Genomic DNA, 19,433 nt, shown 5'->3' with positions numbered 1-19,433 from the left:
ATTTTGATTTTAAACAAATTAGCTTCTATTGAAAATAATAAAAATAAAAAATTAAAACTATCAGAAAGTAAATAATATTTAAAAGTATTGTAGTTTGAATAATGTATATATAAATTTAAAATATTTGGAAATTCGATCTATTATTTTTCGTCTTCTATCATTGCTAGAAATAAAACAGTTTAATATGTAATAACGCATTATTTAAAGTTAATTTGAGAAAATTGAGAAGATTGAATATTTGATTGTGAAGGTAGTGTTCTAATTTACAGTACTTGTAATGAAATTAATAACAAATAATAATATAGTACATTACAGCAAAGATAATCGGCGTAAAAATTAGAATATTCTTTTATAAAAATTTTTATTAATTTTATTATCTCATTAAAACAATATTTTACAAATAAATATTCATATTCATAAATATCTATTTTTCTCTTATTTTTGGTATTTCTAATAAATAAATATTTTGATGTATGAATATTTAATGCTACAGAAAGACTCTTTAAATGTATTTTTTTGAAAATAATATTTTAATCTAATTTTTATAACTTTATTAACCTTAATTTTTCTCTGTGTTTTCTGTAATATACTTAAATGTTATAAATAATAATGAAATAATTGTTTTAATAATTTAAATACAATATGAAGAAATAATTTGAAATAACTTGAATAATTTAAATAAAATAATTTAAGAACTTGTTTTTTTCTTTGCTTTCTTTTTTAATATTTTTTAGAATCATTTTTTTTTTAATTAATCGAATGAGTTTTGCCTAACTTTGTTCTAATTGAGCATTTTGTTTACAACTTTGATTGTTTACAACATATTACGCGTGAAAATTGGTATAACTGTTTTGTGAAATATTACGATTGTCACTTCTTCAAGTATCCCCATTCTTCTTTAACCATATCTGCTAGTTTTTCGGCAATCATATAAGTAGGTATGTTTGTATGCCCCGCTATAATTTCAGGCATGATAGATGCATCTGCTACTCTCAATCCTTGAACACCGATTACCTATGCAAAACATTAGCTTGCAAAATTGTGTAATTCATAAATTTATATATAAACGTTGTAAATTATAATATATATTGTACTTTATAAATATGTTATCGTGTCTTTCAAATACCTTTAATTTAGGATCGACGACAGCAGTTGGATCCTCTCTCGGCCCCATCTTACAAGTACCGGAGTAATGATACATAGTACAAGAAATCGTTCTGATTGCACATTCCCAATAAGCAAAGGAATCATAAGTGTAACCTTCACATTCGGGAAAAGTATCATTAGACAATTGCGAATCAAACATCTGCATCGCCTTCGTTTGACCGATTTTTATCGCAACCTTAATACCAGCAATCATCGTCTCGATATCCTCCACATCATCGAAGTAATTTGGCACAATCTCAGGTTTAACATTAACATCATTAGCCAATAATCTTATCCGTCCACGACTTTTTGGTTTCAACAGTATTGGCATTATTGTCCAGCCATGTTTATCGAGATATTTATTCCATATTTGACTCATTTCGGGATTCAAACCCATTACAATCGGAAGAAGAAGATCTCCTTTGAAACCACCACCAACAAACAATAATTCTGTATCCGGTAAACCGCTGTGTTTTTCTGGATCCTTAGTATTGATGAAACCAAGAGCCTCACATGCACCCGGAATTGTAACTGGTCCCGATTGTTTTGTTAAAAAATCCGCTACATATGGATGCATAGGATTGATTATGTCCTGCATTTTTATGCTTTCTAGGTCATTCGTTATCCATGTCAGTCCACCAAAAGATACATGATCCATCAAATTTTCCCCGACTGGCGCATTTCGAACAACATCTATGCCGAGTTTGGTGAGATGTTCAGCTGGTCCAATGCCGGACAACATTAGTAATTGAGGCGATCCAATAGCACCCGCGCATAATATTACTTCTTTCTTTGCGAATACGGATATAATCCGACCATATTTAGTAAACTCTACACCAATCGTTCGATTTGTACGACGATCTATTAATACTTTTCTCACCATGCTTTTTTGAGTCACGTGAAGATTTTTGCTATCATGTATAGGGTATAGGTATGCTCTATTACTGCTCATGCGCATACCGTTTTTAATCGTGCTTTGCAAATATGAAAATCCTATTATATCCTTTCCGTTGTAATCTACTGTAGGATATTTTAGCTCTTTGCCACCTTTTAAGAAAGCTTCTGCTAATACTGTATGAAAAGGTGGGTAAGCGATGTTCAATGGTCCCTTTTTTCCATGATATATAGTATCCGATTTCAATTCCGGAATGTCGATTGTTTCCAATTTCTTGAAGTATTTGAGGACGTCTTTGTAAGCCCAACCTTCATTTCCCATTTTAGCCCAGCGATCGTAATCTTCGGCGCCGCCTCTGGTAGCAATCATATAGTTTAACACGCTGCTGCCGCCCATCACTTTTCCCCTCGGCCAGTTACAACTGTTGTCGTTCATACCGAGACAATATTTGTTGGATGGCTTGGATCGATACTTCCAATTAACGTCATTATTTAGTTGTAGAAAGTGAACGGCTAACGGAATGTCCATGATCAAATTCTCATTAGATCCAGCTTCGATCAATAATACCTTGACCTGAGAAATTTCACTCAATCTCGCGGCTATCGCAGCACCAGCCGTACCGGCACCAATCACCACAAAATCGTATACATCTCCGAATTTAGGGGTAATATCCGGTAATTCCTTATTTAAATAACGTTGACCCTGGTCCAAAAAGTTCAAAAGTCCGACAATCGCTCTGAACACATTTGTTAAATTCGATATATTCACATCATCGCTGTACAGATGACGAAACCGTTTCGATGAAGATTGCATGTTTGATTGTATCAAAACAATCATTGCAGCGATACTAAGAAGGCGAAGGACTATCTGCAGCTTGCTCAACATATTTAAGCGAATGCAACGTGTCGAGTGGTGCACATATAATAAGAGAACTGCATCTGAGTGTCTGAATATATATACTGACATTGAAATTCATGTATTTATAGGTGTCGCTGTATACGCAGACTTGTATTAAACATAACTTGATAAAATAATGCATATAATGATAAACTTGTATATAAGAAATATAATATAAAGCACTTAGTAGTGATTCGCTCTTAATACACTTTTGATCTTAATTATATTGTCATATTATTATGAAGATAATACATGAATGTAATGAATGTAATGAAATCTTAAAATAGTTTGAATGTAAATAGTTTTTAAATGTTTATAGAAACTACTATTGTACAAATATGAAAATAATATAACAAATATATTAAGTACGAAACATGGAATTAATAATCGATTGTTAATGTTAATAATTGAAAAACAAATACTATTATAAAAATATTCTTACATATTTAAACAATATCAAGATAAGAGAAAGATAAAAGATATTCAATCTTCAATAATGCAAAGGATAATAAAAAAATAAAGCACGTTTAATTATGTCATATGAATTGTCGTAACATTGAATAAATATATATTCGCTATTACAAGACATTTTTCACGCGTATTATAACAAATGTTTACTCGTTAAATATTTTGATATTTTCTCGCACTCTTCAATAATGCTGTCAATTATCACTGTGACATTAATCTTATGTAAAATTATAATAGATGCGATGTTATGTATCAGTATCGTTTATATTCCGAGTTTATACACATATTTTTACTTTTTTTTATGAGTGATTAATTATTGCGCATATATGGATATCTGTTTATTAATATTACAAGTGGAGCACTACTTTAATTATTTATAATTATTAAAAACTTTTATTAATATCACAAAGAAAAATAACGTTAAGCTATTTTGATCAAATCAAGGTAAATATGTCGATGAAGGGATAGAATTTTTCTCAAAAAAATTTCGTTTTTTGAATAGAAATTGTTTAGATTCCGATGTATAAAAGAGATTTTGTTAGATATCTCGCTTTCGTGAAAAAATCCCAAAAATTTTACGAAAAAATATTGTAATATAAATTGATCGAAAAATAATACCAATTCTCATTTAACAAAAATAAGTAAGTCTGTATTGTTGGCCTCTTATTTTTTATGCATTTAATTATCATGAAAGACTTTTTTGAACTAAAATTGTAACTTCATGCAGGACCAGAAATTTTTTTTAAATAATAAAAGTTGTGAAAAAGTATTGTTACAAATTCAAAATTATTTAGTGCACATTTTATTATTTGTATTTATAAGAAATACCATTATAAAATGTACGGAAAATAAGGAGAGAATATACATATATATAAAAGGAAAAATACTTTTTACTTTTTATTTTCATAACATTATTATAAAAATAAAAAACACACCATAAACATAAACAATTTAACAACTTTTAAGATCATTCGATTCATTTGCAAATTGGCTTAACATTTTATACTAATAAATCACAAAGTAATACAGAACCATAATCACACTTGTTTATATATATGTGCTATATACATATTTACATATAGTACATAATAGATCGAGAGTGTAAGTTTAAATGTAAGTTTTCCAATTTCAATAAATGCATGATATTAGCATATCAAAAATACTAAAAATAGTATGTTTAATTTTATTCCGATTAGATAATACATTAAATTATCCTTTTTTCAGTAAATGTCTTGAAGTTTTCCCTGAATTCGTCAAACTTCTCTAAAAAGTATATTTCTGTGTCTTTTTACATTAAAGATTCACCGTTTTAAATTTTAACTCTAAAATAATAGTAAATCATAAAAAAAATTTATATTACATACATACATACGCATACATACGCGCACGCGTATACACATAGTACACAAATAATATAGACGTGCACATACATAGATAGAGTATATATACATATTTTCAATTTACCAGAAAATATTAAAAATTTTAAAGTTTTCAAAATTTTTACTTGGAAAAAATTTTTAAAACTGACTTCCTTGAATACACAACTTATGAAAGCTCCTTAAATATTTTATATTGTTAGACAATCCTCAACAATGCGACTCTGAAGATTAGATTGGCAATTTCAATACAAAATATGTGCAACATCTTCAACCAAAGAAATCGAATAGAAAATGTGCAGATTATTTTAACCAATTCTTTTCTTCTGTCGATTTATTGACCATAACAGTTCTTATTAAAAATATTTCTTTAGAATTTTTATTTTTTCATTTCCTGTAAGTGAACACTTTAAAATTATTATTTATTAGAAAGCATTTTTGTGAAAGATTTATATTTATATGACATTTCTTTATCACTATGACATACAAGATCATTTTTCATTGGGCTTTGGAGTCTTATTTTATAAATTCTACGTACACACATATACAAGATGTACAATAACTCGTAGCATAAATTTGCATACATTTGTACATACTGAGCAAAGATATTAAAATAATATTATTTGTAAATTATTCAGAAATCAGTTGATTTTAAGCCACAAAATAAAAATACAAATGAAATTTCATTGATCATACTAAATGTTTAATATCATTTATTTAAATAAATAATTTAGACATCTTTCTCTTTATTGAAGATTGATTATTAAAGATATTTAGAAATCATGTTAAAGTTTAAAAAAGCATGAATATATTATACATTTCCCAAATTTTAGTCTTTTTTTCAGAGCTTTGTACGAAAAATGTTATTCTAAAAATATTAGATTTAATTTGTTTTTTCGTTAAGAGTATCTTTTCCATTAACTCATTTTGTATATATGTATATGTACATGCGCAGATATGTATATCGCGCGCATGTATATATGTGTGTGATACTGTAAAATAAAATTATTTTTTCAATATCATTTGTATTTAAAAATAATGAACTTATATATTAACTTATTTGGTATATACTAGAATATATAGCACATGAGAAAATTGAAAAACTTTAATAAAAAACATAGTACCTGAGATGCATACTATAATTAATTGTTTCTATATAATCGTAATTCTGCGCCTTGAACTAGCTTGCAAAGACTTATCATTAAAACGTTTTTGATTTTTTTTAATTACGTAATATTTTATTACGATACATTATCAACAAAAATTATTCATATATATTGCCCGATACGATTTGATACGATTTTATTGCACATAATACACATGATATTGAAATATTAACTCAAAAATAAATATTCTATCAATCATATATTTAGATATATCAAAATTCAATTAATCATTATTCAGATTTGTCAAAATTAAAAATTTTTCTCTATTATATATATTTTTCTCTCTAGCATCAAAATTCATGAATAGTGTTTTCTTCTGATTAATTCACTTTTTATTAGTACACACTTTCGTGATTATTTCCCGATGATGATCGCAACCAATCTTGCTTGATGAGATCGGCACCTTTCTCGCCGATCATAATAACAGGAGCATTTGTATTGCCACTGCTTATTGTTGGCATGATAGACGCATCGATGACTCGAAGACCCGTAATACCATAAACTCTTAATCTTGGATCTACTACAGCTGTAGGATCGGTTGGCGGTCCCATCTTGGCAGTGCCAACAGGGTGATAAATTGTTTCAGAAATATGTCGAATATGACATTCCCAATAGGCATCCGAACCGAACTTGAAGTGTTTACATCCTGGCAACTTGATACGATGAATTCTCGAACCGAATTGCTTGAAGACTTTTGCTTCACTGATTTTAATGGCAATTTTCACACCTTCTACCAGAACAGCGATGTCCATTGGATCGGAAAAGTAATTTGCGTTGATAAGAGGACTGTGGAAGGGATTAGAATTTTTCAATCGTATAGTGCCACGAGATTTGGGCCTCAACAACACAGGTATAAGAGTCCAAGCGTCTTTGTTGGTAATCGGCCTGTATACAGTGTTATACACTTCGTCTGTCAATCCAAAAATTTTCCGAACTTGTACTCCCGCGTCAGAATTAATAGAAGCTGGCGCCATGTGAAATTGCAAATCCGGATAGTCTATCGAATAATTAGCATATTTTGTATTAACAAAGGCGTAACCTTCAACACCACCCAAGGTCGTCATGGGACCTCTGCCATTGACCACGTAGTGCATCGTCATCGGAGCCGCTTGAAAACGATCCTGAACTATAGCAACTGGTTTATCGATTAGGAATGTCAAACCGCCCATGCCTACGTGATCTTGAAGATTGTCGCCGACCCGAAGATCTTTAATAACAGGAATACCGATGTGCCGTAAATGCTCCTTTGGTCCGATTCCCGACAACATCAGTATTTGAGGACTATTGATGGCACCTGCTGATAATATTACTTCCTTCCGCGCTCTCACCATCTGTTTGCGACCGTCTCTGACGAATTCGACGCCTATTGCTTTCATTGTCAATGGATCGATTATGATTTTCGTTACATGGCTATTTATAGCCGTATGAATATTCCTACGCAATCGAACAGGTCGTAGAAAAGCCTTTGCGGTGGAGCATCTGTTTCCTCTACGAATAGTTCCCTGAGATATCATAAATCCTGTTTGTCGTTCGCCATTTATATCTCTATTCTCGTATCCCATTTCAACGCCCGCTTGAATAAAAGCGACTACCAAAGGTGTCTTCCATGGCGATTCTTGAACTGTTAAATAACCATTAGTTGCATGATAGGGACTCTTCTGTAGATATGGATTTCTATTATCTTCCGATTTTTTGAAGTAATAAAGAACTTGCTTATATCCCCAGCCAGAGTTGCCTAGCGACTCCCAATGGTCGTAATCATATCTATTACCGCGTACGTATAACATATAATTAAGAACACTACTACCGCCTAAAACTTTACCACGTGGCCAGTTGCAACGGCCACCTTTCATAGCTAGACAAGCCTTACCCGTGGGTTCAGTCTTATATTTCCAATCCAGTTTGGTCAGTTGCAGATACGCGGCCAGAGATGGCACATCCGTGATTTCATTTTCATCCGGACCAGCTTCCAATAATAACACGTTCCAGTCAGGTATCTCTGAGAGCCGACTGGCAACTACTGCTCCCGCTGATCCACCGCCAACCACAATGAAATCATAATTAGAATATAGAGGATATCTATCGATAGGACGACTTTCGGGATCTAATTGATCATAATGATAATAAGAGAGGCCCGCGATTAACAATGGCACTAGCCATAAACCTGTACCCATCAAGCTAATAGCACCCTTCAAGGCTGACGTCACTATTATTGTACTGAAAACCATTTTTAACGAAAGCAATTCTATTACGCCAATTTTTTGTAATATTCTATCCTTGTTGTCTCTTCCCCTTTAATTTTTTTATTGGTTGTCATAATGAAACTTCAGGTAACCGCATGCCGATCTTTTCAGATCCGTGAATGTCCAAAGATACATCAAATATATTCTTCATGATATTTCTATTAATTTCGATGAAACATCATTTCTTGCTGTATCATTATTCATCCTGCAATAACAAAAAATTAAATAAAAATAATGGAACAAAAACATAGACAGAAAATATCGATGTTATTTTTGAAAAATGTTTTTAAAAAAAATATTTTGATTTAAATAAAAAATTCAATTTGTAATGCGTGTATATGTGTATGTGTGTATACGTATATGTATATGCGTGCGTGCATATGTACATGCGCATATAAAAATTAATTGTGCATTAAAATCTATGTTCCGATTTGAAAATAAGAATTGAAATATATTGAATTAAATTTTAGAATATGGAACTAGAAAAGAATTTAACGGCAATATATATATATATTTTCATAGCGAATTTTGTCTATTAATCTAGTACCTATCTATGTACAGTGCCTGCAAAATTAATGATATTTATAAGTGAACAATATTTATTGTTAAAAAGTACTAGAAGAAAGTTTAGTCAGATTTGCAAACAAATTTTTACGCAAAATTCATTTCACTTCAATCGACGAAATCACTTTATTTGGAAAATATATGGAAAATTATATTAAATATAGATATTTTAGATAAATATAACAAAGATATTTTTGAATCTCATTAATCTTAAATATTTTTGAAAGCTTAATAAATATGAACGGACACAATAATGTTTATTTATAGTCCATAGAAAATAACTGCGAAATATATTATTTGCAAATTGCACACAAAGATTATATGTAAATAATATACTAGACTTTTTAGATGGATATGCAATTTCCATATAAATTTCCATGTAAAATTTGACATTAGACACACTTATAAAAATTCTTATTATCACGATATTTTTATTTTTATAATTATAAAATTGTGCAATAGGAAATCTAGACATTAATAATTTATTATTAATTATTATGATTTTAATGAGAACATTATAAAAAATATATGTAAAATTATAATCTTTTATTACCTTTACAAAAAAAATTAAAACCTACAAGATAATATAATTAAAAATAATGGAAAGTTTATTCGTGACGGCATAAAATAGCGACATATTCCTGATCGCGGAAGGAAAAGTAATTGGCGTGGGTATTACGCGGTGAGGAACAAGGAAGTGTTAGAGTTGCTTAGCGAATTAAAGATACTCATGCCCTATCGAGACGTATCATCTCGAAATAGAATTAAATTTAATGGGAACCACGAGAGATGTTTGGTGGCCGACTCGATCCACTTGTAAATAGCGCAAAATATCTCGTTATGTCCGGATGCGGAGAAACGAAATGGTGATCTCATAACGGGGAAAGGAGAAAGTATTTCACTGGCGTAAACTTTTGTTTGACTTGTTTCCTCCCAAGACGACTTGTGGAGTTATATTATGCTGTCTATTTCCGTTTCTCTTTCTTCTCTTTTATTTGGCAAATTGGTGATATTTGTTAATTCGAAATATAAAGTATATTGACAAGAAATAAGTGCCATGGATTATTCAAATTGCTATCTTGGAATAGATTTTCTTTAATATGTAAAAATTTAAAAGAACGAACAAAATTTCGAAAAATTGAAAGAAACACAAGTTAATTACAATAATAAATACGAAGAAATTTTTAATTCATAACATTTTGAGAGAGAGAGAGAGAGAGAGAGAGAGAGAGAGAGAGAGAATATCTATAATTATTTTACATATAAAATAATTTTATTGTTGTAACTTTCATTTTGACAAATATTTTTTTGTATCCTTAAAAATCTTTTTCTTTGACGCACAATTAGAATAATTGAAATAGTGCCACTTGTATTAAACAATTTCTGAAATTACTATTCTTGACGGACAGCATTTGTACTAAAATAATTTTTTAGTATGATGGGGATTCCAAAAATAATGGCAAAAAAATAAAATTATAAGAACACAGAGAAAGGCGCAATAAAGTAGAAAATACATTCGACAAATTTTGCATATATCCTGTGCGAAAAATAATGAGAAAATTATTCTTGTTTTCCTTAAAATTCTTCTCCAAAAATTGCTTTTTAGATCTATAACTAAAAGAGCATTGTTAAGAATTTAATTAATATAATATCAAATTACATCAAATAAGATGCCACATATGATATCAGTATACTGGAAACAGTTAAATGATACGTTTAAAATGGAAACGTTGCAATTATGCACTTATAATAATAACATTACTAACATCATATGTGTACATATATTTCTTCTGTTTTCTACATAAGAATGTGAATGTGCCTAAGCACGCACGTATGTATATGTGTGTATACGTCCTTTGTTTCAAATTAGTTTCAGATTTAAATAAAATATCTTTGTTTAGAATGAGTATTGATTTTATTTAATGCATTTTACGATATATTTATGTTTCATGTGAAATTAATTACATGATTCAAATAATTAATTTTGGAGTAAAAATAAGATGCCTGATTAAACTGTTTCAAAAGATTAAAAATTGTAAAATGTGAAAATAGATGTCAAGGTATAAGCAGTGAAAGTTTACATGTTAATTTTTATGTTATACCGAAGATGTGAAAATTTGTAACTTATGTAATAGCTTTCGGTGAATAATTTCACTACCAAATACTTTCGCTAAAACGATAGAACGAATTTGGTCCACCTTATTGCTGATTATGTGATCGATTTAACAATTTCACACGTGTTTGCAAAGTAACTTATACGTACATGTAAGTGTTATCTAAAATTTTTTTGTCGTAAAAAATAAATAATAAATCGAGAAATATATAAAATTATATATGTTAAGTAAGTTATTTATTTGTTTCTGTACGTATTCAAATCAATTTTTTTAATTACTAATACATAGTATTATGATGAAAAAAGCAAAATTAAAGCAACATTAGTTTATTGATTATAGAAACTTGTATATTGACTAAGAATCATAGTTTTTTTTATAACATTTAATTCAAAACATTCTATCACTAGTTTTTAAGGTTCAAAAAAATTAATGTTCTAACGACATGTATATATTTGCACATCATTATTCAAAAAAAATCATTTTGCATCATAATGCGTATCATACGTAATTCAAAGTTACACATAATATGTTTTACAATAGGTCAACAGAAGTATCACATAAATGTCATAAATTAAACAGACCTGTCATTTTTATATTTAAATTATGCATTATATTTTTTCTTCATATTATAAATAATTACTAAATATGCTATAAAATAGAATATACAAATATATTAAAATCGACTTTCTTGTATTTTCATTTGCGATGTGATATGAAAAAATTAATTTTAAACTGTCTTTAAAAATAGAAAATTACACTTCTTTTAATCAGAGAGTGAATAGATAGAATTTTAATAAATTTAAATATTTGATGTTATAATTTATTGATAATTTATCCAGCACACATTATGTGTCACAAATAAGTAACATTGTACAATTTTGTGTGAGTATTAGCTTCATTGATATTTTTAGTTTAAAGCAGTCTTTTTTAGTTTAGAATAATCTTACGAATTTTTTTATCATATAAATGAAAAGAATAAGTGTGTAATAAGAGTATGCGTGTAATTAAAAAAAAAAGAAGAATTACATTTATATAATATATTACACATACACATAATGTCTTTAACGCAATTCATACTCCTATTATTTCCTTAATGTTGTAATCTTGATGATATTCATCTACACTCCTTTTAACATTGTGTTGATCACTTTTGGCTGATGAATAAACGTAATTATTGAACAATCACTCTAAGAATTTTTCACTTAGCAGAAAGAGTTACAGAGTTACCAACAATTACGATTGCACTGATTTTCATCACGAGAATCATTCGATGACAATTGCAATCGCGATAAAAACTTCGTGCAACGTGTGTAACATTACTGTCAAAATTTTACTGGAAAGATTGTCGAAATATTGAGAGCTCGCCGGATAATGAGGCGATTGTCGAATGACTGTGATAGAACCAGTAATGTTAGTCGGAAGAACGTTACGGTACTGCACCGATATACCTCCATCCATTTCACTCTCACCTTCCTCGTTATTCCCACTTGTACCTAATGTTCTTGTTCTTCCTGAAGACTCCCAGTCGCACTTTGGTAGTGAAAGTATTTTCTTCCTGTAGTTACCTATACGCACATCTACCTTATACCGGAAGTGTGGTAACAAAACGGTACTCACGACATTGCTATTTCTTGTATACATACAAACATACATATCTATACACAGGATGTACGCAAGAAGAGGTAATACAGTCTCACTATGATCGGATACGATGGTCTAATATTTTTCCGCGATGAGCAAATAATCTACAAGATATAGCATATAAGGAATAAAGATATTTATTAATTTCTCTTAGAGTACTTTATAGAAAAAGATATTTTTACAGAATATTGTAATGTGTCTAAAAGGAGATGCTCATAAATAGCAATATAATTATATATACATAGGGTATTGCATTTCAAATAATCCTGCCGATATTTCGATAATTAAACCTGTGGCAGGTAAAAACATTTGAAATAAAATAGAATTTTGACAGGGAAAAAGTTGGCCTTGAATTTTAATTAAGATTATTTTCCAATTTCTAACAGTCAACTTCACATGTGGTTTCTGAAGATCAACTTTACATATGGGAATTGTTTATTTTCATTACGATAGTATATTATAGAATTTTATATTATATTTTATATTATAGAATTTTAAAAAATTGATATATAATCATTAAAATATATAATGATATTGCACTTTCTTCTATCAAATAAACTACTTTTGTACATAAATTTAACAAACTAGTCCGATGTATATGCAATGATAGTTGATTACTTTCACCGATGTCAACTTCTTTTTGTAGAAGAATTGCCGAAGAATCTGCGTAATGTGCATTGAACCATGATATCAATGTAACAGCAAATTACATCCATAACAGAACGCCTTTTTTCATATTGAGAACATAAAGAGAGAAAGCGCGATATTTAAAGATTTCAATTATATCTTCAATTATATCTAAATAATCAAAAAGACGGAAAATCTATATTGATACACAGGTTGCATGTCCATGTTACATTATAATTGTATTGTGCATTAACAAATAAGAAAGCGAGGAAACGGAAATAGAAAATAAGACTGCGTGAAACGTGCATTCCGTCACGTATAATTTTTAACACGAGAAGCAGTATTATATAAAGTTTAACTCGTCCGCTTGCGATTTGAAAGTCAATGTGATCTTGTCTCCGAGATTTTGATCTTTTTCACGTTCGCTTTTAAATTTGAGAGAAATTTTGTTTTTTTAATAATGAATAATGTATTTTTTTATTATCGATTTTGTTAAAACCAATTGACTCGTGAGAAATTTTTATTGACACAAAAGAGAGAGATATTAACACACACACACACACAAATTACCATAAAACTATAATGTAAAATAATATAAAATATAATATAATATAATATAGAAAATAATCAAATATAAAATATAATATAATATAATATAGAAAATAATCAAATATAATATAATATAAAATAATATAAAATTATTATATGGATTAACATATTAATAAATTATATATAGGATACATAAGATATGTTGTGTATGTGGTAAATGATCAATAAAATCTCTCTAATAAGTTTAATAAAATAAATTATATTTTTCGTATTATTACAAAAGAAATGGCACCTATTATTGAAGTGTTTAATTTAATGACTTTAACACATTAAATGTATTTGTAATATTTTAATATACAAAGTACAGAATATATTCTATTAAAAAGAGAAAGAGGCAACGAAAGAAAAGAGAGTTAGTGATTTATTAACATTTATAAATATCGAAAAAGGAAAATTTTTCAAATATTTTTATATAATTAATTTGATGTTTTATAAGCATTAAACAGCATATTGATCTTTCTTATAAATGTATCTTTAGATTTTCACATATATTTAAAACATTATAACACAGTTCTTCACATACATGCATGTGCATAAAGAAAATGAGGGTGAAAAGGTGAGAGAAAGACAAACAGAAATGAAGAAAGAGGAAGTGATGGGAAGGAAGGAGGGAGAGAAAAAAAGGGGGAAAGATCTCTATTAGATTCACATAAGTAAAAAAAATTAACGAAAGAACTTTAAAAAACTAAAATAACGTTATACATAACAAAAAAATTTTTTTAAATTAGTAGTTTTTCCACACACGATAATTTTGATTATATCTAAAAAATGCGAAATTAAATCTTAATTTTATTTCGACAAAAAAAATCTTGTTCGTTCCCTTTCAACACTTCGCTTTTTTTTTACCCGCCAGTCTTCCTTGATAATATCGCTGGCTTTTTCGCCGATCATGATAATCGGCGCATTCGGATTGCCGCTGACAATGGTCGGCATTATGGAACCATCAACGACCCTAAGACCTTTAACTCCATAAACCCTTAATCGAGGATCCACGACAGCCGTAGGATCGCTCTGCGGCCCCATTTTGCAAGTACTCGTTGGATGGTAAATTGTGAAGGTAAAATGTCGCAAAGCGCACTCCCAATATTCATACGTATTGAATGCATATTTGTGACAACCCGGCATGCGAATAGTATGAGGTCTCGAGCCGAATCGTTGAAATGCGCTGGTGTTAGATACCTGCAGAGCTAACTTGATTCCTTCCACGAGAACATCTATATCCTCCTTGTGTGTGAAATAATTAGGAATAATTTCCGGCTGAACCAGGGGATTTTTACTCTTCAACCTAATCCACCCTGTGCTCTTGGGCCGCAGCAAAAGCGGTAGAATTGACCAGGTTTCAGCATTACGCAAAGGTTTATACATAGTATTATACACTCGATCTTTTAGACCGGTGATTTTTTTTATTTGGTCGCCGTCCGAGTTGACGGAACTTGGCGCGAAATGAAATTGCACGTCTGGGTAATCACCAGATTTGTTGGCATATTTGGTATTAAGAAAAGCCAGTCCCTCGACTCCCGGTGTGGTCATAGGTCCTTTCTCTTTTACGATATATTCGAGCATCACCGAAAATGTCTGAAAGCGTTCCCTCTTCAAAGTGATTTGCTCGTTCACAAGAAAAGTGAGTCCACCAAGACCTACGTGATCTTGAAGATTATCTCCAACTCGTAGATCGGATATCACTGGTATGCCAAACTCAGTCAAGTGTTCGCTGGGACCGATTCCAGACAGCATAAGCAATTGAGGCGAATTAATCGCGCCAGCGGATAAGATGACTTCTCTTCTGCATCTCACGATTCCTTGTTTTCCATCGCGAAGAAATGTTACGCCTATTGCTCTCTTCTCGGCATTAAAGAGCACCTTTAAAGCCTGAGTGTGCATCGCTATGTGTAGGTTCAATCGATTTTTTACCGGTCGTAGAAAAGCCTTCGCCGTCGAGCATCGACTGCCACGACGAATCGTTGCTTGCGACAACATGAAACCAGTTTGATTGAATCCGTTTATATCGCGATTCTCGTAGCCCATTTCTTGCCCAGCTTGCAAGAAAGCGATTGCCAAAGGACTTCTCCAGGGTGGTTCTTGTACAGTCAGGTAACCTCCTGTTTCATGATAAGGTGTTCTTGTTAAGTATGGATTTCGATTATCTTCGGATTTGAGAAAATATGGAAGCACTTCCTCATAACTCCATCCATTATTACCTAATCGAGCCCAATTATCGTAATCGTGTCTAAAACAAATATTCAATTTTCGTTTCATCGTTAATTTTCAACTTGACACATATTTTTCCAACGTGATAATTCTAGTAATGGAAGTGGTATTTGTACTTGCCGATTACCACGAACATAAATCATAGCGTTGAGAACGCTGCTTCCTCCCAGAACTTTGCCGCGTGGCCAATTACACTTGTCACCTACCATAGCGAGACAATAGGTGGTAGATGGTGAGGATTGATACTTCCAATCAAATTTTGAGAGCTGAGTATATCCGGCAAGCAAGGGTATATCCGAAATTTCGTTTTCGTCATCGCCAGCTTCTAAGAGTAACACTGTCCAATTAGCTATCTCTGACAATCTCGAGGCGATCACGGCACCTGCGCTTCCACCTCCAATCACTATGAAATCGTATATTTGCAGCAACTGAAATCGCATTGTAATTTATTATGTTTCCGATACTCGAGTATTTTTAAGTTTGACTATGATACGTATATAAAGAAAGAGAGAGCGCGTTCATGTTTCTTTCAGATATTTATAGTAATTGACGCAGTAATGTAACAAGTTTATAGACTTTTTTTTTCTTGTAAATGTAATTTTATGAATTAATTTTTCGCTATTTGTAGTCGCAAATTTATATATTTTTTTTCTTTTTTTCCTTTTCTTTTTTTATATTTTTTTCCTCTCCCTTTTTAATAACATTTTTTAATTTTTTTATACCTCTTGTGTATTTTCTGGGTGTGATTCTGGATCGAGACTGTTGTATTTATATACAGTAAGACCGATTGCTAAAAGTGGAATTAAACTGAATCCAAGAACAGAAGTGCCGAATAAATTGGTCAATATTGAAGCCATTTCCATTTATTTCCACCGCCAAACATCAGTAGTCCAAATGATATCTAAATGCATGTCATCCGACAATTATTCTTTCAAGCGTTAGTAGAACAAATAAGTCTCCTGAAAGTAAATTATTAATTAACTTTACTAACAAAAACGAAATGCTTATTTGTTTCAATATTACATGTAAGTTGTTCTTTTCTTCTTGCTTATTCTTTATCGTAGTGTAGTTTTTTAATAAAATATTAAGGTCTTGGGATTTCCACTCGACTTGACGTGCGTATGCAAAATTAAATCAGTCTTTTTCTAAAAAGATTGGTTTATATCAGTAAATGTTAAAACATTATATGAAAGATTGTTATATTTTACATGTTTATATTATATTAAAAAATTATATGTAATTTTTTATATATTCTCTATAAAAGACAAATATTTCTCATTCTTGATTTGCTACATATTAATATAAAATCCTTGATATAGAACATCACATATGATGCATAATTTCTATTTGTTAAAAGGTTCTGTTTAAAAGACTTTTTATGAAAATTTCATTAAAAAAGGCTATTGTTGAATCCATAAAAAGTCTATATATTATATATATTATAAATATCATATAAATAAATTATTTATTAATGAATATATTGATCTCATAAGACAATGATGTACAAAATTATATTAAAATATTTTTATTGTATAATATAATAAACATAATATATATCTCTTATATAATATTTTAACATTTTGTATGTAAGATTTACTATGTGAGATATTTCTTAATAAAATCGTAAAATATCTATTGCATAAAATTTACGAGATTTTTCACACGTAACATCTAGACAATTAAGTATTTTAAAATTGACTGCACGCATAGATATACACATACAATATATGCAAAGCATATTATTACATGCATATAATAGAATGAGATAAAATTGAAATACTAAATTAGAAATTTTGTTTTATTATGTGATATTTTATATTTTAACAAAACTGGATCACAGAACTCAAACTTGCCTTGTGAAAAAATTGCCTTGTAAAATTATTATTGTACACACAGTTAGCATCTATAATTATGATGTTACGTGTATTCTTACCTTTTGCTCTTTGACAACAGCTTACATAATCCAACAAACTATAGTTGTAACTACATGTGACATTTCAACATCGTTCAAATCTGTTAGGTGACACATTTGCAGATATCATCACAAGAATATCTTTGTAATAATTATCATGGCTGTCAACGTGAGAATTAATTCGTCACTTGCATACATTTTTGTATTTATTTTTCAATAATGTCCTATTAGTTTCTCCATTCTCTTATTGATATCTGCGTAGACTTATATTACACTTTCTCGTGGTATTAACAGCACTTTCTCGATGCTTATGGTCATACACTTGAATCATCACACCTGAATCATCGATTGTATTCTATACTGCATGTACAATATTAAGTCAGATCTGCCTGATAAACTTTGTCAAAAAGTGTTCGAGTGTTCAATGACGAACCGGCAAAATGATTATAAGCGAAATGAGACTAGCACCGGTAAGAAGCAGACTGTAGTACGCTGGTGAATGTGCAGAGTGAAAACCAGTTGGGCCCCTAGTAGTAGCCTTTCAATGCCAACGTCGTATGATAATTTAGTAACTCCATAAGTTCATTGCTCTAAATCTGTGTTTTAAGACTGCACAAAAACTATGCAAAAATAAACTTTTTTTCAAATAAACTTTTCTTGCTATGCTGATTTCCTTGCCATGCTAAGGGCTTATTAATATAATTATATCAATTATAATATCAAACGAAATTTTTGTCGTGAGGTTGCGAGATAAAGTGCAAGAGCCTCGATATTGGTAAATAAGATTTGTTTTGATATGGTAAGTAATTTTTTGCAATGAATATTAATGAATAAATATCTAGAGATCTATGGAACGCATCATTTTTTCTTTCTCGTATGAATTACGCTGAAAAACTCCTTTTTTACATATATGACATCAGTATAGGTAAAAATTAATGGACCTCTAGTAAATCTGTCTTAAGACTAATACAAAAACTATGCAAAAACATCTTTTTCAAATAAACTTTTCTTGCTATGCTTATTAATATGATTATAATATCAATGTTTTTGTCGTGAGACTGCGAGATAAAGTATAAATAATAGTATTATCCTCGATATTAATATGTGATTTTGCAATGAACATTAATGAATATCTAGAGATCTATGCACACAACGCATCATTTTTTTTCTCTCGCATATGAATCACGCTGAAAGACTCTCCTTTTTTTTATGTATGACACCATGTCAACGTCTTTCTCTTTGCTTTCATGGCCAATACACGAACAGAAAGACACATATACGAGTTACCTGCGCACTTTCTCTCTTCTACGTGATCAACAAGCGGCTGTATCAATAGAATAAAGAAGTGTTTAATATAAATTCACTGCTTTATTTTACTACTTAAATTTTAGTTACTTATGTATAAAAGTGGTAAAATAATTGTGTTAAATTATAAAAATAAATACAATTTTTATTATAAAAAATTTAATCATTTCATTATTATATCTTAAAAGTATTAAAATTTTTATATTTATATATAAAATATAATTGTAATTGTATATTTTAATTAAATATTTGTATGTATATG

At 29.9% G+C, this 19,433-nt stretch overlaps 3 protein-coding genes across 4 annotated transcripts in view; 1 reads left to right on the top strand and 2 right to left on the bottom strand.

Annotated features, from left to right (window-relative positions):
- The window catches only part of LOC105255566 (flotillin-2), a 58,774-nt gene that overhangs the window by 27,550 nt on the left and 11,791 nt on the right, over positions 1 to 19,433 (top strand). The window lies entirely within an intron of this gene.
- Positions 811 to 8,191, bottom strand: LOC105255567. The gene is made up of 3 exons (XM_025406469.1): positions 6,295 to 8,191; positions 1,127 to 3,000; positions 811 to 1,014 (listed from the first exon to the last, which is right to left on the bottom strand). The coding sequence occupies exons 1-3, from the start codon at positions 8,174 to 8,176 to the stop codon at positions 871 to 873; spliced, it is 3,900 nt and encodes a 1,299-aa protein (XP_025262254.1). The 5' UTR covers positions 8,177 to 8,191; the 3' UTR covers positions 811 to 870.
- LOC105255593 (glucose dehydrogenase [FAD, quinone]) lies at positions 14,179 to 18,348 on the bottom strand. Of its 2 annotated transcripts, XM_025406485.1 has the most exons (5): positions 17,888 to 18,348; positions 16,978 to 17,099; positions 16,677 to 16,913; positions 16,075 to 16,382; positions 14,179 to 15,973 (listed from the first exon to the last, which is right to left on the bottom strand). In XM_025406485.1, the coding sequence occupies exons 3-5, from the start codon at positions 16,815 to 16,817 to the stop codon at positions 14,536 to 14,538; spliced, it is 1,887 nt and encodes a 628-aa protein (XP_025262270.1). In that variant the 5' UTR covers positions 16,818 to 16,913; positions 16,978 to 17,099; positions 17,888 to 18,348; the 3' UTR covers positions 14,179 to 14,535. The 2 variants fall into 2 exon arrangements, with proteins under 2 accessions (XP_025262270.1, XP_019884439.2); XM_020028880.2 differs by lacking the exon at positions 16,978 to 17,099.

This window comes from Camponotus floridanus, unplaced genomic scaffold (assembly GCF_003227725.1).
Source record: "Camponotus floridanus strain SB8 unplaced genomic scaffold, Cflo_v7.5 scaffold145, whole genome shotgun sequence".
NCBI lineage: Eukaryota > Metazoa > Arthropoda > Insecta > Hymenoptera > Formicidae > Camponotus > Camponotus floridanus.
The sequence above is the reverse complement of the archived record's forward strand: the minus strand, read 5'-3'. Positions and strand labels throughout refer to the sequence as shown.